The following is a 23,208-nucleotide window of genomic DNA, read 5'->3' as shown; positions in this document are numbered from 1 at the left end:
TTAAATGAAAATAATTATGACAATTTAATAAATAAATTTTCAGTGAATTTGAAATTCTCGTGAAATATCATGTGGTATCATGTACCTATATACTTTCTCCATGTCTGCATTCATTTTTTAATTGGCTTAAATACATTTTTCGTCCTCATTTTCGTAGTGTTTGTTGCGGATGGTCCTAATTTTTACCGAGTGTTTAAAATGGTCCTCATTTTCACAATTTCTGTTTCATTTAGTCCTTTTGTATGACACCATTTAAATCAGTAACAAAGCACTATACATGTGTCATTGTTTGTATTACATTTAATTGTGGTGTATTACATGTACAATGAGTTGGAGTAATTAGGTTCAAATTAAAGATTTGGGGCAAATGTTGCAATTAGGGATTGTGCAGGCTGAGGTTCACTGTTCGAGCACTTGGGAGGCGATTACGCTGTTCAAGCACATGGACCTAGGAATTTCTGCATTTGTCGATTTCAAGTTTGCAGATTATCATCATCATCGACGAGGTGAGTACGTTCCTCTTGGGTTTAGAGTTTTCGTGATTGTCATCAAGTTTGCAGATTGTCATCATTTGGGTAATATAGAACATTGACTTTGACACGTGGCACGTTGCTAGGTTGACACGTAGGCATTTAAAAAAAATTAAAAGGTTTCACATTGCTTACATATGCTTTATGTCTGCTCCGTAATGGTTTCAGTTTACTGACTTCCTTCTTCACATTTTCTTCTAATGAGTGTCGTTTTCGTTTGTCCGCCATTTCAACAAACACTAACTCAGTACCTTATGCACCTTGTAGCCAAAACCAGAATGAAATTGTAGTCAAGATTCCTGAAGTCATTCAAATAATGTGGTACAAATGTGGAAATAACACCAAAATTATTACCTATATCGAAAACCAAAACATGTAAACTCATTTCCTTCATCGGAACACAAACATGGAGGCACCACATGGTAAATCAAATTCAAGTAAACCCTAAACGAAAAAAAATTTAACTTTCCCCACAAAAATCAAAGTGAAACCCATCCATCAAGACAGAATAATCAACACTAAAACTCACTTTGGAAAAAATTACTTACCTCCGACTAACTTTCTGATCACCAACAGTACATGTCGCTCCTGCAATATCCACACCACTCAGTATAATACTGCAAAAATGGACCCTTTCCACGAAAATGGATAACAGACACTACCCACTAACACTTTCCACCATTGCGTAAGCCCACAATGTCTCCATCAACACCACTAACGGGGAAATCACAAAGAAATATTGGATTACTACTCAGACCAATGGATGTCTTTTCCAACACCAACAAACTGCTCTCCACTTCTCCCACGAACTCCAGCTTTCTCTCTCTCACGCTTTCATTCAAACATGGCCAACGTGGAATTAAACAAATTAAAAAAAAACAACTTTAAAACTGATTGCCACGTATGGTTGTGAGAAAAATTATCAATTTTTATACGTTACTATATTATTTTCCTATAATATATCTATTTCATCCTTGATTAAAATATGTTAAAAGTATTAAAGAAAATGATTTTTTAACAACTAAATTGTGACAAAGTTCTCTTACAACTTGAGGTGGCATCTTCTAAGTGGCTTCCTATTTTTCCATTTTCTCATTTCTCTATATTCTAAAATTACTTAGAAAATGTCACCTCAAGTTGTAAGATAAAGTTGTCAAAATTTTATTGTCAATACATATGCTACAATACTAGGCAACAATCCAGATTCAACAATCCGGAAGCCCATGCATAGAGAGCTCATGCAATCCAGAAGCACATGCTACATCGTGTTGTAGAGTGCAAACTATGGTGATTCCAGGCCAGTAGAAACACTTCCGGTGGTGAAGCATCCAACGGTTGATCGAGGGCGACACGATGGTGAATGGAAAGGACTAGCAAAGGTGGAGCGCGCTGCACAACCTCTCGTGATTTTTCTAAGGGTTAAGTATGTTTTTAGTCCCTAAACATTGATCCAAAATTAGAATTCGTCCCTATTTGAAACTTTGATACATTTTACTTTAAAAATGAATGAATATAGTCATTTTAACCCAATTACGTTAACTTTTTTTTAGGTGTCAAACGCATTTCCCAGTAGATATTGAATCGGGAATGTACCAAACAATGTAAACGACTTCAATACTAACTTGAAACGCGTTCGACACATAAAAAAAAGTTAATGTACTTTGGTTAAAATGACTGTATTAATTCATTTTTAAAGTTTAGAGACAAAAATGTATTGAAGTTTCAAACATGGACGAATTCAAATTTTAGGTCAAAGTTCAAGACTAAAATCATACTTAACCCTTTTTTTAATGTGTCTGTATGTACACCTTAAAAAATTTAAAACAAATTAAACATTTATTATATCAAATGGCTGTAATGATTATGTGTGTTATTTAAGTAATAGAAAAATTACGAAAATGGACAGTTTGAAAAAAAAATACAAACTTTAGGTAGTCGTGTTCAGAGAAGATGACTTACACTAGAGAATTTGTGTCCTATGGTGATGGTTACACTCACTAAACTCGATCGGCTTGTTAAACTTTGATGATTGCAAAACAAATGAGAGGAACGACTACCCGACTAACTGGAGATATCAACAATAATTAGTCAACTAATTTCACTATGCCTATAAGGAGTCCACAAAATTTGACAAGAAATGGAAGTAGATATATTTAATTTGAAAACATAATCGAGAAAAAATATAATGAATAATTGTTGTTATATTAAATATTGTTATTAATTTTATAATTAGTTATATTAATTGTTCTTAATACTTTTTAAATATTTATATTAGTTATTGTTATTATTTTTAGAAATTATTATATTACATATTTTTATAATTACTTATTGCATTTCCTATTATGCCACTTACCATTGAAGATACTATTCATCCTTGAATAATGTGAAATCATGTCAAAGAAGAAGTTATTCACAACTAAGAAGGAGTGCACCACCAACATTACCTGTTGGTTGATGTTATCAATGAGAAATGACTAATCAGACATACTCTAGTTTATAGTTTTCCACACACGAAGGTGAAGTTGAATATCACACTTTGTTGACGTAGTCCTCTACTAAAGCTGTGCGAGTACATGCTTAATTATTCTATGTCAGGTTTCTGTGAGGAAAAGAAAGTTTCAGTTGGTTTGAGTTTTGGGGAGGGTGAAGGAAGAAGGGTTTTAAAGAGAGAGAAAGAAGAACACAACACAATTGTGTTAATCTACTATAACTATAAGAAAACAAACTGGTAGGGATATTACATAACAACCCTTATTTAATTTTCTGACACGTGTTCCTTTTATTGGTTTTTTAGTCATTTACTTACTTTCCAAAAGTATCAGAAAGCTCCCTGTATCACGTCTCTGCATTTCCCCAATTGAAATTGAAATTGTACAAATTGGAATTCGTAATTGAAGGGCGGGAACACTGGATGAATAACTATAAGAAAACAAACTGGTAGGAATATTACACAACAACCCTTATTTAATTTTCTGACATGTGTTCCTTTTATTGGCTTTTTAGTCATTTACTTACTCTCCGAAAAGTATTAAAAAGCTCCATATATCACGTTTCTACATTTCCCCAATTGAAGTTGAAATCGTACAAATTGGAATGCATAATTGAAGGACGGGAACACTGTGGATGAATAACTATAAGAAAACAAACTGGTAGGGATATTACACAACAACCCTTATTTAATTTTCTGACACGTGTTCCTTTTATTGTCTTTTTAGTCACTTACTTACTCTCCAGAAAGTATCAGAAAGCTCCCTGTATCACGTCTTTGCATTTCCCCAATTGAAAATGAAATCATACAAATTGGAATGCGTAATTGAAGGGCGAGAACACTATGGATGAATGAATGTGATTGGATTTGTCATATTAGTTTGCAGTTTGCAATCTTGGAGCTAATTTCCAAAAAGATTGTATAATACATTGTGCTTAGTTTTCTTTGTGTGCCAAACCGTGGAAGGAGGAAAATTTATTTCTTTGCTCTTCATCTATTGAGGTAAGATTTTTGTGTTCTTTGCCTTTGATCATAAAAGTTTTCTCTATTTATTTGTTGGTGATTTGTGTTACTTAAATTAAAGCTGATAAGGTAAGATGTTTTTGTTAGTTTTTGTTAGGTTCTTTTTCTTCTTCTGCTACTTTTTTGTTTCTCTCTGTTACCCTTTCTTTCGGCATCTAAGATTTTCGTGTTCTTTGGTGTTTCCTCGGTTAAAGCTTGAAGAATGAAGGTTATGTTGTTGTTCTACTTATTTCCAGTCACCATAAGCTTGAAGTTAAGGTTCTTCTTATACTACTTTTTTGTTCCTTTATTCTTCTCCTTCTTCTTTTTTTACATATAAGATTTTTATGTTCTTTTGTGTTTCTTGGGTTAAAGCTTGAAGGTTACATTGTTCTTCTACTTATTTGTGGTCACCATAAACTTGAAGATTCTTCTTCTAATTTTTTTGATTGTCTTTGCTATTATTTTTTTTTCTAAATCTAAGATTTCTATGTTCTTTCATGTTCCTAAGTTGATGAGCTTCATTAATTGATTGTCAAAGAGTTAAAGCCATATTTCCATATGCTGGTGCAGTCCTTCAGAAGTATCTGTGGAAAGATGTTATCTTTGCATTTGCAAGGTAACTTCTAAGGCTTCATGTTTTATGCTGGTGAAAAAATAGTCGTGGGGTATACTTTAATGTATATGATTATGACTTTTGAATTGCACTAATCACCTACTAAAGTAGTTGTTGGATATGTTGTTGTAGATCTGACCATGACATCTTAGTTCTTTTAGTACTTATAGTATATTTGTTGTGTGTGTTTGTATTATTTACAATTTTCTTCAAATTATACATACAATGGCAATCTAGACCCCTCATCATGTGGAATCCATGCTTGATTAGTGAGGATGTTGCAGATGGATTTAATGTGTGAAAATTAAGGCTCTTCTTTCTAAGGTACGATTTCTAAGCCATCACATGGTTTACTACTTAGGCTTCAAATGATTGTAAATGGTATTTACATGAACTTGGTTTTTTCTATTATTATATGTATTAGGTTTTTTATCATTTTTGTAAGATTGGTTTATTCTTATCACACTATACTAAATTATGACATGTTTATTGTATAGCACTTCTACAATTGTCTATTTCACGAGACCAATGCCATTTGAAGCAATCTTCGAGTGTTATTCAGGCAATGTCTATTTACATTTTTGGATTGTATTTTTAATAGTTATGTTCTTATATATTGAATGCATTATAAGGTATACTAATTTCTATATTTCGTATTCTCATGAATAATAATGTTATTATCTAATAAATAACTGATATTTAAATTTCCATGTAAAACAATATAAATTAATGAAGACTATATTTTGTCATTGATGCATTTTAGGCATTTGATGAATTCTATATTCAGAGACAGCCAAAGGTAAATGTCTAATAGGTGAATGTAGAAAGTTATTCCAATAGTTGATTGATCGGGTGAGCTATTGCCACCCTAAAGGTGTCTTCCACAAGGATCTCAAGGTTCTTTTTCTCCCTTTTCAAGCTCAAATTGCACCACATGGTTATATATGGTCTTGCATTTTTCACACAAGTGTTGTTATGTCCTTGCAGCTTGAGAATGTACTGGTGGATAACAAAGAAACCTTGAAAATAATTGATTTTGGTCTTAGTATTTTACCCCAACATATTAGCGTAAGATGTTATATGCTTTCAACCACTTCAGATAAAGCATATGATTTTTCTTATTGGTTTAACCATGTGAAAATTTCTAGGCAAATGGATTGCTGCATACAACTTGTGGAAGTCTTAATAAGGTATATGATGTTGCAACATTATATGCATAGTCATGTGTTTTATTGTATCTAATCCTAACTGGATGTTTACCTTTTATATGACAAAGATATGCTAAGTTTGTAAAGGTTTGTTCATGTTTGATGGTTTTTGATTAAAGTTTTGTAATGAGTTTCATGGTTTGTGGTTAAAGGTTTGTTCTTTTTTCATGATTTGTGGTTAAAGGTTTGAGATGGGTTTTCTTAACAAATGCATTTGATTTTTCTGCGTATCTCTAAACTTGGAAGAAATATTTTTTGTTTCTTTGGCATGATCTTGATCATCTGTTAAACTTTCATAATTTGCTTATTCTTATACTGATTTTAATCTGCATGACGCAGATCAATGATGGATTTGTTGAGGGCAAAGATTTGGTTATATCTCTTATGTCTGCTATGGGAGAGGAGCATATTTGTACCCTTAAGGACATTGGTCCTAAGTAATAGTTCCATGTCATATTAATGGTGGAAATTTGAAGTTGTAACTGAGATTATATAGTATTTATTTCTCTTTTTCTCATATTCGTGGGTTTTATTTGTTAAATTAGCCCAAACTTGTGTCATTCTTATAAGATGTGATCAAAATTGGATGGCTTTAATTGCCCATTCATGTTATGTTTTCTTTACTTGTATTGATTTATTTGGATAAAAATTTATACAAAAGATAAATGTAAGAAGTTTATGTCTAAATAATCTTGGAGAAGTAAGAGATCTTACCAATTGGACAATCTTTATAAACTTCATTTATCTTATTTTCTTTTTCTACATGTGGCTTTGGAAAATATTATGATAAGATATCTCTATCAGCTTGATAAAGAGAAGGAAAGACATTATCTTAATTTTATTACAAATTAGCCTGTAATTTTTTTTAATTTTATTTAGGAAAAATAATATTGTACCGGACCTGGTCAACTTAACCATATAAATGACAACCTCACATATATGCCGGAAACAACCCAAGTACACGACTTGGGCCGGCATGGACTCAAACTCATAACTGAATAAAGGCTAAAGTAACAACAAAGCGGCCAACTTAGGAAGTGTGCGGCCAAGGACGACATCCGACAAGTCAAGAAGTAAATGGATCAGACCGCTCTTGAAGACTTAGTAAAATGGAAGCCCCGTGTTCAATAGGCCTTAAGGGCCTGGATTAGGGCCCAGCCCACTCACAGCCCAAGCTAGAGCCCAAGTCAAGGCTCGACCCACGGGATAACCAGACATCATTAATGCTCTATAAATACGCGTGGACCCTAGTAATTAAAGGTACGTATTCATTAATCACAGATTTGACCTTTTTGAGAGTTTTGACTCACTTGAGATTCGGAGTCCCTTCTGCAGGTAACCCCTTCTGGGTCCAATCCGACATGTATCGACCGGGAAGAGGCCAACTGAGAGATAGCGGACTACATGGTAAGGTGACGCTTGTGCCTAACTCATCTTATTTGTTCTCTGCAGGAACAAATATAATTCAACTTATTTTGAATAAATAAAATTTGAATGTGTTAATAATAATATATATAAGTAGGATAAGAAAGTAAAAGACATGATAATATTATTGTTAAAAGATATTTTAAAGGAAAATAATGTGATACTATAAATATTTTTAATAAGAAAAACAATAAAAATGGAGATTGATGTTTTAGTTTAATGAAAATAATTTACTTTTTTAGTTCAAATTGGGTCGATTGCAAAAATATTGGTCCTTCTACTTTTATCATTTCTTATCGTTCATACCGCCAAACTAATCAAATTTTATTTGGTTATTTCTATTTTAAATTTTTATAAATTTAACCTTTTCAAAGTAATAATTATTTTATTGTGGAATATGATCGGGAATAATTTTTTAATTTTCTAATTATGAATAGGTAGTCTTTTATTCATATATTTTAAAATCTTTTAAATTTATTACATTTTATTATTTTCATTTATAAAGTCAATTTCAATATTAATTTATTTTTTTAATTATGGTGGAGACAAATTATCTTAATTATAGTAATTATATTTGATTTTAAAAATTAAAGATTCAATTTGCATTCTCTTCCTTAATTCTATATTTATCATCATCATTATTATTGATAGTATAATTTTATTCAATAATTATATTTTCTTTTGAATATTTTTTTATATTATATATTTTTACTATTATTATTTGTTATTATAATTATAATCAATTGTTCTATTTTTTTTATTTTTTTATTAACTTATTAATACTACTATTTTATGATTTGTTTCTAAATTATTTTATATTAATTAACCAATTAATTCCAATAATTGTTTTTAATTTTCTAATTATGAATTGATTTTTTTTCATATACTGAAATCTTTTAAATTTATACATTTATAATTAATAAGTATATGAACAATTTCTAAAGGTATATTATCAATTAGTTGATTTCATTAATTAATTTAATTTTTTTTTTAATTATGAATGGAGTTTTAATTGGTATTTGGTAATGTAACGCTCCATTTAATAATTAAACTCAATTAAATGAAACGTCACACAATATAATATAAGGAGAGCGAAGATTCAGAGTATAACATCACTCCATATAATTATCCAAAATACTCAGAGGAAAAACAAGGCACACCAAGATGCCAATACTGAATTAAGTACAAGAATTGACAGTAAACGATTAATACTCAAAACAAGGTGATACATGGGCCACGACCCTAAATAAGACTCGGAGAAACGGAGACCATCCCACAAAGCTAAGCAGCGGAATCATCATTTCCCTGTCGACCACGAGTACCTCTCGCTTCTGCTCACATCAATAGATTGATGATCATCGCAAGAGAAGAACCACACACATAGCAATCAAACAAGCAAAAAGAGTAAGCTAGAACAGAAAACAATTTATCATACAATTACATACATCTCCATAATAAAAAATGCAAATATCACCCAATCAAGTTATGACTTGCACACAATACACAAAGACTTGAGACAAGACTCATCCAGATAAATATAATTAGTCGGATTCAGTAGATGCTTGCACTTGTGGTGGACTTCCCTGCTCTACCGAGCTTTATGTTACAATGTTTCATCCCCCACCCACAAGGTTAGCCCTTAATGAGTTTCAGGCCTCCTGCTACTCTCACCACTTGAATCAGTACACTCTATGTGAGACAAACTGACTTTTTAGAGTGTTAGGATACAACCTTACCTTGAATCCTTACTAAATTATATAGATGAGGCACCACCATGAACTCCCACTAACAAGGGTCACAAAATTACGTCCCGACCAACTGAGGCACCACCATGAGGTCTAACCCAGAGACTCATGGAATTACGTTCTAACCATATACAAATCATGTTTCGCCATCCAAAATAGGTATTCATCATGCATACCAATCTCATGCCAAACTTTATGACCAACCTTCATTCATATCCCATATCAAATTCATATTGTAACACCCTAGATGGATATTACTAGATAAAGCATATATCATAAATTTTCTTTTGGAATTAAGACATTATATAAAGTTCCCAAGCGCGGGAAAATTTAAAACTTATCTCGCTGTAGTTCAATCACACTACTCCATCTTTATGACATGTTCATAATAGAGAAAAAGCATCATAAAATTTATTACAAAATGCATGAAAATAAAACATAGAGAAAAATCCCCCATCATCTGCCCCGCTCTGTCACTATGCATCGGCGTTCTCACCTGGATTCACATCTACTCCCACGTGACAAGTCACATGATCATCGCCAAACACAAACACACAAACAGAAAGGGTGAGCTGAGAAAGAAAAATAATACAAACAATAAAATAATAAACATTAAGCCTCACCCAATCTATCTTAGTCAATTTTTAGTTTATTGATTTCTTTATAACATTACACCCCAATCTCATAACCTATATGAGAAAGATCCATTCACAACCTTGGTCCTTAGGGATTATCATGCTTCCACGAACCTACCCGTTCGTGGTCCAACTCTACGGACCTCCCCGCCCGTAGTCCAACTCTACGAACCTGCCCGCTCGTAGTCCAACATGCATGAACACCTACTATGAACCTCCCCGCTCATAGTAGCCTCAAGTGTGAGCACGGAACATACGAACCTCCCCACTCGTATCCCAACACAAGAGTACAACAGATACGGACCTCCCCGCCCGCATCAATCACGCATCTCAAATCTTCGTTACGAACCTCCCCGCTCGTAACTAATCCAGCATGTTCCTGACCAAGCCATCAAGCCCATCCATGCAAATCCATTTACAACGGACCCCTACCCCTACACTATCGCCTGACGCTGCCTAAGTGCCGCCAGACAAAAATTGGGTTGCAACTGCTTAGCCCACAATACCGTAATCACCTAATATTATTGTATTATCTTAAAATAATATAATAATTCAAAATTTTATATTATATTGTCTATATTTAAATACCCCATTAAAGTAAAAATGCATGTAATAATTAAATTTATAATCGCAACCACTAAAATAATAAATTAACATTTTAACCTTTATATTCATATAATATTTTATCAACATTATACAATTATAAAATAATATATAAAAACAACATTTACTGCACCTTGGAAGAAGAATCCATTACCCGTAAACCAAAACTTAAGACACCCAAAAATATTCTTACTCCACTAGATCATCCAACTTTTAACTCTTGTACGATATATTTAACTTTATACAAATTATATTACACGTAAACTTTAATATAACTTTAATTTTGTTTTACTTATCCAATCTAACTATATTACTGTCAGGATTCCAAAAATTACTCACCACTGATTTCATAATAATTAAAGGACTCAAACACCTTAAATATCAAAATAACCAAAGAAAATAATTAACTAACATTAACACTTTGAAAGCATTTTTTTCTACTATCTCATATGAAAATAATGCAGCGGAAACAAAGCAAGGAACTTCCTTTTCAAGCTGCAACTCATCTAAGTAAAATCAATTCTTCCAATGGTCATAAAATAAAAATAATAATTTAGTACCATGCAGTAAACCAAACAACAACCAAAATAGAACTATTCTATAATCTATTTTATCCACACAGAAAACTACTCTCCTACACTCAATCATTTACCACTCAATCATATTATTCTTATAATAATAATACTTATAATATACCATTTTTAATCAAAGTGAACCATGACTTCCATTTTGAAATCACGTAATCCATCCATCATGTAAACAATAGGTACCATTGTATATGCATTGTAAAAGGTATAAACCACACACATATCAAGGACAATATAATACTACTTTAATGCATCTCAAACACTAATGGGACCCGCGACTAGAATAAAAGAAAGAACTTGGATTCATGGCCACAAAAGGAACCCACACTTACTGACAATTTCAATGACAAAATTCGTAGACCCCAATTTGGTGTACTAAATTGTTTTTGCTTGGTTACTTTATTTGAAACCAAAAGGCTTGCAAGTCATAAGTCACCACACGTAAAATTGGAGAGAGTACCAAGGGTTAGGTGAAAATGTCCCATCTAAATAACCATTGTCTTAAACCTACTAAAGAAAAGAATCTACTTATTTAATTCTAGCCTTGCAGTGCCACCAACAAAAATTTAAGAACATACAAAATGAAATAGTTAAGAACATACAAAATGAAATAGTTCACAGATACTTCTTTTTTAACACCGCCTCAGTTTATGCGGAAAGAACCAGGCTGCACCACTAATTCAACCCAATCCCCCAATTGCACATAAAGACCCCAATCATGCTTTCAGATTTCATTCGTGTACAATTTAATCACGCGAATCCGATAACACATAGTTATACGTGAACCTCATGATTTTCACATCAAAAACGAAAGAAAAAAAAGGCTCATGCATTCAACATACAACCAAAACATGCATTATTCACTCATTAATCAATTAAGTGCAGCTCCCCTTACCTGATGTTTTAGCTTCAAACAATTCCAAATGAATTCTTCCTTGTTTCCCAAAGCTCCCCTCCTTGCCTCCACTCTAATTCCCTCTTTAGATTGCAATTTCTCCGAACTCACTTGCCACACACTATGACTCTTTGTTTTCTCACTCACTCCTCTCCCTCTCACCAATTCAGCCCAAAATAAATAAAAAAATTATAAAAAACGAAATTAATTTAAATTTAAAGTTTAATAGCCATTACTACACCTAAACTACTACCTTTCTGATTTCCAGATTCACTCTAGCCAAGATTCGAACCCACATCCTTCCTACCTATCAAACACATGCATACCAACAAACTATCACATGATTCATGTTAATTCACACATATATACAAGCTTAAACCATGCTTTCGCACTCATAATATATTGATAAAATAAAACACAATTAAAATATCACACTAATGGCACATCAAGACTCAAACCCAAGTCCTCTCAATAGAACTAAGTACTCTCAACCACTTGAGCTAGAACTATTTCTTATATAAGACTTGTCAAGAAATTCTCTTAGGTTATTCTCAACCCACAATTACTTGTACTTTATTAGTTATTATTTATATGAATTTACTAGGTCTTACACATACCAAACTCATCATATTCAATCCATGAACCAATCCCATGCATGCACATTATTCACTTCATGCCTTTAACATATTAATTCATCCAAACAAGTGGCAACATACCAAGACAAAGGAGAAAACAGAACATGGTTCATTCTCGCCCAACTTCTCGCTCAGGCGAGAGTGTTCTCTCGCTCAGGCAAGCTCCCTTTGCCTAAGCGAGAACTCAAAGAGGGAATAGTGGTGCTGTCACGTTCTCTCGCTTAGGCGATACCTCCTCGCCTGAGCGAGATGGCCTCTCGCTCAAGACTGGAGCATGTCGCCTGAGCGACAGCTCGCGCAACACCAGAGAGGGTTTCCTGATACTCTCGCTTAGGCGAGCACCACTCGCTTGGGCGAGATTATCCGATTTTCTCCACTGTTCGCGCAAGTCAACATACAGGTTTGTCTAAAACAATTTCACAATAGATATTCATCTCATTCCAAACATCATTCAATCATCAAAAGCACGAAATAAAGCGGCAAGACCAATAATATGTAATGAAAACACAAAAATAGTAAGAGTTCTAGCTTCCCTTACCTGGAAAGAGCTAACAAACTACTTCGACACCTAAGCCCATAACCACAGCAGCTCCAAGAGCAAATTTAAGAGCTGGAGACAGTGGCACAAAAGGAAGATTGGATTTACTACAGTGAGCCCCAACATAAACCACGAAAATAACTTAGAAAGGGGTTATGGTTCAAGAACTAACTTACGTTGAGGGAGAACGGAGTTTAACTAGCTTGAACGGGATAAAGGGATAAACCCTAGCAGAGGTTCTGTGGAGAAAATGAGAGAGTGTGTGAGTACAAATTTTGGCAAGTGAGCTGAAAATGACAGGGGTTAGGTTGCTTTAGGGGCCTTAGCACCCTATAGGCCAGCCCTTAGGCCCAACAGATTTAATGCCAGCCCTTAAACATTAGGGCATAAATAATTGGGCCTTACATTCTTCTCAACAAGAAAATTTTCGACCTCGAAAATAAAGACTTACTAGGGAAACTGTAACATCCCTGGCGCACCCCTGACATGGTCTGGCGGGCCAGGATGTTACAGAAACAAATATGGACGCGACATCCTCATGTCTTCCTCCAACTCCCAAGTAGAGTCACATATCCTCCAATCCCAGATAACTTTGACAAGATTGACTGGTTTTCCTCGAAGTTCCTCAATTCTGCTATCTTCTAAAGTCATTGGTGGTACCTTCATAGTGAGATCCTCCCTGATCTGCACATCCTTGGCCTCCAACACATGAGACAGATCAAACACATATTTCCTCAACTATGACACATGGAACACCGAATGAAGATTTGCCAACTAAGGAGGGGATGCAATCTCATAAGCCACCACCAATCCTTTTCGATATCTTATAAGGGCCAAGGAACTTAGGAGAAAGCTTCCTTGAGCGGAGAGCCCTTCCCACACTAGTGATTCGGGTCACCTTCAGGAACACGTGATCTTCAGTCGCGAATTCCAAGGGCCTCGTCCTGCGGTCTGCATAAGCCTTTTGCCTACTTTGAGAGGCCTGCATCCTGTCTCTCACCATTCTCACTTTCTCAGTGGTGGTCTGCTCCAATAACTCTGGCCCAACCAATACTGCTTCCCCATCTTGATACCAATAAAGAGGGGTCCTACACTTCCTTCTGTATAGAGCCTCATACTGTGTCATGCCGATACTCGCATGGAAACTATTGTTGTAAGTGAACTCTATAAAGGGCAAAACATCATCCCAAGCACCTAGATGATCCAGTACGCAGGTCCTCAACAAGTCCTCAAGCGACTGAATCATTCTCTCGGATTGACCATCGGTCTAGGGATGATAGGTTGAACTCACAGTCAACTTGCATCCCAAAGGACTCTACAAAGTCTGCCAAACCGTGAAGTGAACCGCGGATCCCTGTCAGAGACTATACTTGACGGCACTCTATGCAACCTCACGATTTCCTTAATGTACAACTAAGCCAACTGGGCCATAGACATCCTCAAGTTCATCGCCAAGAAATGAGCACTCTTGGTCAGTCGATCCACTATAACCTAGATGGTGTCATGCCCCCTAAAAGTCCTTGGCAAATGGGTCACAAAATCCATAGAGATGTTATCCCACTTCCACACTGGTATTTCCAAAGGTTGTAGAATTCCACCGAGTCTTTGATGATCCACCTTCGCCTTCTGACATGTCAAACAGGCTGATACGAACTGTGCAACATCCTTCTTCATACCCTGCCACCAGAAGGTCTCCTTGAGATCCTGATACATCTTAGTCATGCCAGGATGCAAACTAAGATGACTCTTGTGCCATTCCTCAAGGATCAACCGTTTTACCTCAACATCATCCGACACACACACCTTGCCCTGAAACCTCAATATGCCATCATTACCCATGGCAAAATCCTTTGTCTCATCTGACCCAAGCTGCTCTCTAACTTTTTTCAAACTGGCACCCAACAATTGTCTTTCTCTGACTGAGTCCAAGAAGTCACTAGATATAGTTAGGTTACTACATCTAATGGATTCAGATTCCAACTCCATTTGCAGCTTCATATCCCTGAATTTCTCTAGCAGTTCCACCTCCTTGATCATAAGGTGTGCAGTATGTACAATCTTCCTACTCAAGGCATCCGCTACCACATTTGCCTTTCCCAGATGATAAAGTAGCTCAAAATCATAGTCCTTCAAGAATTCCATCCACCTTTTCTGTCTCATGTTCAACTCCTTCTAATCAAATAAATATTTGAGGCTTTTATGATCATTGAACACACGAAACTGAGCATCGTAGAGATAGTTCCTCCAAATCTTCAAGGCAAACACATTAGCCACTAACTCCAGGTCATGAGAGGGGTAGTTTCTCTCATGCACCTTAAGTTGTCTTGAAGCATAAGCCACCACCTTCTTCTCTTGCATTAACACACAGTCCAACCCTAGGTGAGAGGCATCACAATAAACCTTAAAAGGTTTAACAACGTCAGGGATCACAAGTATCATAGCACTCATCAACCTCCACTTAAGCTCTTGGAAACTTTCCTCACATTTATCCTCCAAGCGAAAGGTTGGTCCTTCCAGGTAAGTTGTGTCAAAAGCGCCACTATCTTGGAGAATCCTTCTATGAATCTCCTGTAGTAGCCAGCTACACCCACGAAGCTCTTGATCTTTGTGACCGACTTGGGACTCTCCCACTTAACCACTGCCTCAACCTTTTCCGGGTCCACTGCAATGCCCTGTGTAGATATCACATGGCCCAAAAACTGCGCCTTATCCATCCAGAACTCGCACTTGGACAGTTTCGCATACAACTGCTTCTCCCTCAAAATACCAAGTACCAACCTCAGGTATTCTGCATGTTCCTCCTGAGTTCTGGAGTAGACAAGTAGATTGTCTATGAAGACTACGACAAACTTGTCTAAGAATGGCCTGAAGATCCTATTCATGTAGTCAATGAACATAGCCGAAGCATTGGTCACACCGAAAGGCATAACCAAGTACTCGTAGTGCCCATATCGAGACCCGAAGGCCGTCTTCTGCACATCATCCGCCTTCACTAAAATCTGATGGTATCCTGACCGCAAATCTATCTTCGTGAACATCGGCGATCCGTGCAACTAATCCATCAAGTCATCAATTCTCGGAAGGGGATACTTGTTCTTGATGGTCATCTTGTTTAACTGTCTGTAGTCCACACACAGACGCAAACTTCCATCCTTCTTCTTCACCAACAACACTAGTGCTCCCCAAGGCGAAGTACTAGGTCTTATGAATTGTTTCCCCAGTAATTTCTCAATCTGACTCTTTAGCTCTACCAGTTTTGTCGGGGCCATACGATGTGGAGCCATCGACACTAGACCGATTCCAGGCACCAGGTCAATTAAGAACTCCACCTCCCTACTCGGAGGCAACCTTGACACTTCCTCTTGGAATACATCTTCAAATTCATGCACAACTGGTATCACTGACGTTCTTTCTTCCTTCTCCACCTTTAGGTGCGTGAAGATGATGAAACATTGAGCGCCTTCCTGCATTTCCTTCATAACCCCTTGAGAAGATACCAACTCAGGCTCTTCTGAGTCGGGAAACAACAACCTCTTCTCTCGGCAATCTATAAGAATGTGATTGGCAGATAGCCAATCCATACCCAAGATCACCTCCAACTCTTGTAGAGGCAGGCATATCAGATTCACCCTGTATCTGCGCCCTTCCACCTCCACTGGACATCTAATGCACAAGGACGACATCCTGACCAAACCCGATGTCGGAGTATATACCACAAGTTCACACTGTAGCTCACACACTGGCAGATCCAAAAGTTTCACACATGCATCTGACACAAAGGAGTGTGTCACTCCAGAATCATATAGCACACAAAATTTCACCCCAACAATCATACAATACCCCATAACAAGGTTATCAGAGCCTGTAACCTCTACTCTTGTCATCGCATAGACTCTGCTCGTCGCTTGGGGCTTGTTGCCTCTGTTCCTCTGCTGGTTTTGCGCAGGAGTCTGAACTGGAGGTCGTACCACTACCCTAGCAAGGGAAGGACAATCTTTACTAAAGTGGCCCTCCTTGCCATAATTGTTGCATCTGCGGTAACCCTCCATATGTGGACATACTCTCCTCAGGTGAGGGCCTCCACACTGAAAGCACTGCACTCGACCTTGCTATGTGGGGAAGTTCCAGGACCCTTGAGACTGGTGATGAGGTCTGTCATAAGGCTTCCTCCTCTCCTCATGTCTCGGCTTGGACCCCGATGGTTCACCAATCCTCTAATGTTGTGGCAGGCGCTAACGTTCTACCTCATTCTTCATTTTCTCCATCACTCTGGCCTTCTCCACTAGGGCAGCAAAATCCTTGATGGATAATGGGGCCACCATCAAACTAATAACACCGCAAAGACCATTCTCAAACTTGCAGCATTTCCACTATTTGTCCAGTGGTAACGTGTAGAAGCGGCTAAGGTGCTTGAACTTCTCAGCATATTCAGTCACTAATTTCCCTCCCTAGGTCAACTGGAGGAATTCCATCTCCTTCGCGTACCTCACACTGTCGGAAAAGTATTCAGATAGAAACTTTCCCCTGAAGGCCTCCCACGTGACTGGTTCTTCTCTTTCCTCCATGATGGACTTCATGCTGATCCACCAATGTTCCGCCTCTCCTGTAAGCATATTTACTACAAAGGCTAGTCTGTTCTCCGCAGGGCACATTTTTGCATAAAAAATACGTTCTAAATCCTTTAGCCATTGATCTATGGTAGTCTTGCCATTAAATTTCAACGGGTGATGCTTCAGAAAGTCCTTTAGACTTCATTCCCTGACTACAGGTCGTGTCTCAGAACCAAAGACGGATACAACTATCCTGTTCTCTTCCAGCTGACGGAGGGCTTCCATATCCGCAGCTACCCTAGCAGCCTCCATCTACTGCATCACCAGCTATTGCTGCTCAAGCGACGTTGCCTATCGCTGCATTGATGCCTCGTGTTGCTACATCATAGCAGTGTCTATTGTGTCATAACATCCATCATCGATTCTATTGTCCTAGCGATATCTAGTATATCGCCTTAAGAGGATTGAGAGGTCCTACGAGGAGGTGCCATAATTCACTAGCACACACGAAAACCAAAAGTTAGACTAGATAAGACACAAACTTAACTAAGAGCACACAAAATGACATAGAGAAAGCTAAGCGGACATCCAAGTCCACAAACTCTAAGGATTGACCGCTCTGATACCATAAATGTAACGCTCCATTTAATAATTAAACTCAATTAAATGAAACGTCACACAATATAATATAAGGAGCGAAGATTCAGAGTATAACGTCACTCTATATAATTATCCAAAATACTCAGAGGAAAAATAAGGCACACCAAGATGCCAATACTGAATTAAGTACAAGAATTTACAATAAATGATTAATACTCAAAATAAGGTGATACATGGGCCACGACCCTAAATAAGACTTGGAGAAACGAAGACCATCCCACGAAGCTAAGCAGCGGAATCATCATTTCCCTCTCGACCACGAGTACCTCTCGCTTCAGCTCACATCAATAAATTGATGATCATCGCAAAAGAGAAGAACCACACACATTGCAATCAAATAAGCAAAAAGGGTAAGCTAGAGCAAAAAACAATTTATCATACAGTTACATACATATCCATAATAAAAAATGCAAATATCACCTAATCATGTTATGACTTGCACACAATACACAAAGACTCGAGACACGACTCATCCGGATACATATAATTAGTCGGATTCAGCGGATGCTTGCACTTGTGGTGGACTTCTTGGTCTACTGAGCTGCTCTATCGAGGTATATGTTACAATATTTCATCGCCTACCCACAAGGTTAGTCCTTAATGAGTTTCAGGCCTCCTGCTACTCTCACCACTAGAGTCAGTACACTCTATGTGAGACAAACTAACTCTTTAGAGTGTCAAGATGCAACCTTACCTTGAATCCTTACTAAATTATATAGATCGGGCACCACCATGAACTCCTAATAACATGGGTCATGGAATTACGTCCCGACCAACTGAGGCACCACCATGAGGTCTCACCTAGAGACTCATGGAATTACGTCCTAACCACATACAAATCATGTTTCGCCATCCAAAATAGGTATTCATCATGCATACCAATCTCATGCCAAACTTTATGACCAACCTTCATTCATATCCCATATCAAATTCATACCAAACTATGTGTGTGTGTGTGTGTGTGTGCGTGTGTGTGCGTGCGTGTGTGTGGAATAATTTATATTTAACTTCATATCTTTATGATTCCATCTGGCCAATTTATTTTAAATATTGGTTAAAGTTTTTATATATATACTTTTTTGTTATTCCATATGTATACGCATTTTATTTTAATTTTATATATAACTCAAAATTTTAATTATAAATTTTGACTATTATTATTATGATTAATATTAATAAATATTTATTATTATTATTTTATTATTATTATTATTATTTAAATTATTATTATTATTAATTTAAGACCCACTTATTTTTTTTCTACCCTAAAAGTTTAAGGGCCTAGCCTCATCTGGTGGACCTAAGGGCCAGCCCTTAGGGTTCCCTCAAAGACTCACTTTCAGCCTTTTGGTTTTTCATTCTAAAATCACTTGCAAAAATAGCTCACTCCCCTTTTCTCTTTTCTCTAATAGAGAGCTCTGCTAGGGTTTGATCAAGGCTCTTCTCCGAGGTACCTAAGCTTCGTTTACTCGATGTAAGTTAATCACCAACTGGTACTTTCACTTCCCTATCTCTATTGTCGTAGTTCCGACTAGGGTTATCTTAGTAACCTCATTATTGGTTCTGGTGTCGGTATTTTCAGCTCAAAAATCAGTTCCTAGAGCGGTAGTAATCCTCCATTTTGTGTGCTTGTGCCTTCTGCTAGCATCTTTCTAGGTAAGGGAAACTAGGTTTTCGTGTTTTCTTCATATCTGCCTGTTTTAGCTTTTTTCGTGTTTAAGATTTTGGGGTGTTGTTGTGATTGTCTGGAATATTGATAACTGTCAATTGAGTCTCGAATGCTTGGATGTTGCACGCGTGAACAGTGGTGAGTGTAACATCCCTAAGGGAAATTACTTAATTTAAATAAATAAATAATAGGTGAAAATCAAAAGTCGTAATATTATCATTCCCAAACGCGGGAAAATTTAAAATTGTTATTCAAACGCCAAAAACTATGTAATAGCAGTAATAAAATTATTACAATTCCCAAAATACATTACAATAATAAAAGAAAACATAGTAAAATCTCCAGATCATAATGTCCCAACTAGCCCTCTCTCTATCGTCTATGCATCCAAAACATCACCTGTAGTATCATCAGCTCCCGTGTAACAAATCACACGATCATCGCCAATCAGAAACAGAAAGGGTGAGCTTATAAAATGAAAATAACATATAAGGTAACCGAATATAAGCAAGACACCCATCTTATTCATCCTAATTAGTTATTGGCCAAGACCTTATCCCCAAGGATTTTCAACCTTCACAACACACAAATAGTTTGCCTCGGATTCAGGGTTTATGATGCTCACACAAACCTGCCGGCTCGTGGTCCTGCCTCTACGAACCTCCCTGCTCGTAGTCTTACTCTACAAACCTCCTTGCTCGTAGTCCTGCTCTATGGACTTGCCCGCCCGTAATCCAACACATGTGATCAACCAGCTATACCTCTCCGCACGCAGATCTCTCAAGTGTGAGCACGAAACATACGAACCTACCTCGCTCGTATCCTCACACGAGAGTAACTAGATATGAACCTCCCCGCTCATACCATCACGCGTTCACCACCATCCATGAACCTACCTGCTTATGGCACAACATCTTCTGATCCAAGTATAGAATCATTGCTTAAAACATAACACACACAAGTCACAATCTGCAGCATTACCGCTTGGCACAACCTAAGCGCCACTAGGCGAAACCTGCACAGATCGCCTAGCGGTACAAGCCCCATCGTCAGGCGCCAGGCCCACGAACATAACCCCTATTTCACCGCTATCGCCTGACATGTCACCTCTTGCCGCCAGGTGCTAGCCTCTCGCAATCCCAATGTTGCAAGTCTATCGCTTGGCGGGTCACACCTTGCCGCCACCTTGTCGCCAAGTGCCACAAACTGCAGGAACATCCCTACTGCTCCTATCGCTTGGCGCACACACCCAAGCCGCCAAACGCCATACCAGTAGCGTATTTCTGCTGGTTTTGGTGCCCCGATTAGGTTACTCCTTAATCTAAAAACTCTATCAAAGACATCACCACACTCTCAATTATCAGGACTTCATTCCTAATCACCCGGCATACCTCAATCTGTTCAATTTGCTATAACTCATATTTATATGTTCCTGGATTCTAGGTATGTGATAAATCAAGTTCTCTAATCTTAACAAATGGCTCAATCAGTCCTAAGAAAAGAGTTATTAACCTAATGTCGTAAAATCAGGCAATCTACTTCCTTTATACTATAATTCATACAATCCTTAGTATCCAATTCTCTCCTCATTAAGCTGCACGATTTTAATATTGATTCTTTAACTCACCAAGGCTTGACAATCCCACATTCCAAAAGCACCAATCCTAAAGAAAACTAATCTTTCCAATACGTAAAAATTGTTGGTAGGATTAACATTCCCCTTCCTTTTCTATATCCTTCTTTCACCAGTCATAGATATAAAACACATCATCACTCCTCTTCCTTAGTCTCATTCTCTAATGTCATACTCATATTATCCCTTCCCATTTCATCACCTAATTTCATTTTAACATCCACGTACATGGTTTTCTCCTCTCATTGCTCAAATCACTTCAGCTTGCCAAACTGCACCTACTCTCGTCGTCGCCTGGCGGCAACCAGCGTACCGCCAGGCGATATATCAGCTCCTGGTAGAAACCTCTCTTTTCCATGCACCCACGAGTGGCTCCTTCCCTTTCCTGAATTCATTCACTCTCTATCATTATGAAAATACCCCAATCCACCTATGATTAATTGAACATCCTGCCTAATTCGATTATTTCCATTCGCTTATCTTAATCCTTTGGAATCAAATTACACACATTTCCTCCCACAATGCTAATCTGTTCTCACGATTTGTCACTCACCATTTTCCCAAGGAGTCAACATAGGCAGACATATTATTACTATCATGAAAGGAATTGTAACATCCCTGGCTACCCCTCCTCGGGCCCCAGAGGCTGTCAGGTTACTACAGCCCAATGCACCACAACCCATCACCCTTCTCCGTCCATTCATACTGGGTGGGTTGTTGCCAGTGGGAATCGAACCCCCAACCTGACCTTGAACACCTCTGGCTCACCACATCTGCTGGTGAGCCAGAGGTGTTCAAGGTCAGGTTGGGGGTTCGATTCCCACTGGCAACAACCCACCCAGTATGAATGGACGGAGAAGGGTGATGGGTTGTGGTGCATTGGGCTGTAGTAACCTGACAGCCTCTGGGGCCCGAGGAGGGGTAGCCAGGGATGTTACAGGAATCATCCAATACGATTTACACAACCAATTTTCCAAAAGTCGCCATGACTTTCGCACAGAACACAAAAAAATGAATCCAAAACAGCTTAGGGCCGCTTGGCGAAAGTTCATCGCCGCCAGGCGGTTCATAACAGAACCCCTAAAATTGGGCAAAAACTGATGTGTCGCCTGACAGTACCTCCATACGCACCAAGCGGTTTCTGGGCAAAACCCAGAATTTACAAAAAACAGCACAAATGGGGAAAGAATTCATACAGTTCATTTCATACCAATCACAATACATCATGCACGAATCAAAACAATTATAAACAGCTCCCCTTACCTAGTAATTCCTTACTCCTAATGGTCTTTTAGCCTTTTTCTTTATGATACTCCAAATGCCTTCCTTTGGCACTCCAAAAAATCCAGCTCTCACATTTCCAAAGCACACAAAATGGTTATGTAATTCTCTCTTCCCAGTCCTCACAAAATTGCAGCATCAATTTTACCTTTTCCTCTCTAATTCAATACCTCATAATGGTCTCATAATAAGGGTTAATGGTCCAAAACGAATTTTGAATTTAATCATGAGCTTAATGGTTATTCAAGGTCCATTATGTCTATTTTCTATCTCTCTTGGCTGCCACTTGATGTGACCCCAATAAGGCTTATAGCATTGGGCCAACGCCTAGGCCCATTCCTTTTTAATTTCTTTTAATTTTTGTTATTTTTAATTAAATAAATGATGATCTAATTTGGTTGTTTGTTAATTGTAGCTACTTTTCCAAACTCCCCAATTGGTATTGGGCCTGCGGCCCAAATTCATTCACGCTGGCAGCCAACATTTTTCAGAAGCGGCGTCAATTGGG

General features: G+C 37.4%; 1 protein-coding gene and 1 long non-coding RNA gene across 2 annotated transcripts; both read right to left on the bottom strand.

Annotated features, from left to right (window-relative positions):
- Positions 1-251: 251 nt before the first annotated feature.
- LOC114162487 lies at positions 252-2,442 on the bottom strand. Its single transcript, XR_003599217.1, has 2 exons — positions 1,079-2,442; positions 252-790 (listed from the first exon to the last, which is right to left on the bottom strand). It is a non-coding gene; the product is annotated as an uncharacterized LOC114162487 (long non-coding RNA).
- A 10,111-nt stretch (positions 2,443-12,553) lies between these two features.
- On the bottom strand, positions 12,554-14,153 carry LOC114163456. The gene is made up of 4 exons (XM_028047766.1): positions 13,806-14,153; positions 13,419-13,645; positions 12,930-13,014; positions 12,554-12,775 (listed from the first exon to the last, which is right to left on the bottom strand). The coding sequence occupies exons 1-4, from the start codon at positions 14,151-14,153 to the stop codon at positions 12,554-12,556; spliced, it is 882 nt and encodes a 293-aa protein (XP_027903567.1).
- Positions 14,154-23,208: the final 9,055 nt, after the last annotated feature.

Source organism: Vigna unguiculata, chromosome 9, assembly GCF_004118075.2.
Source record: "Vigna unguiculata cultivar IT97K-499-35 chromosome 9, ASM411807v1, whole genome shotgun sequence".
NCBI lineage: Eukaryota > Viridiplantae > Streptophyta > Magnoliopsida > Fabales > Fabaceae > Vigna > Vigna unguiculata.
The sequence above is the reverse complement of the archived record's forward strand: the minus strand, read 5'-3'. Positions and strand labels throughout refer to the sequence as shown.

What these genes read in the sequence shown, in the direction of transcription:
- LOC114163456 (XM_028047766.1), bottom strand. Translation starts at nt 14,153, where the DNA reads ATGATTCAGTCGCTTGAGGACTTGTTGAGGACCTGCGTACTGGATCAT. An exon ending in AAGATCACGTGTTCCTGAAG is followed by an intron (nt 13,646 to 13,805) that starts GTGACCCGAATC and finishes CATGTGTCATAG; the next exon opens with TTGAGGAAATATGTGTTTGA. An exon ending in TTATGGGCTTAGGTGTCGAA is followed by an intron (nt 12,776 to 12,929) that starts GTAGTTTGTTAG and finishes AAATTGTTTTAG; the next exon opens with ACAAACCTGTATGTTGACTT.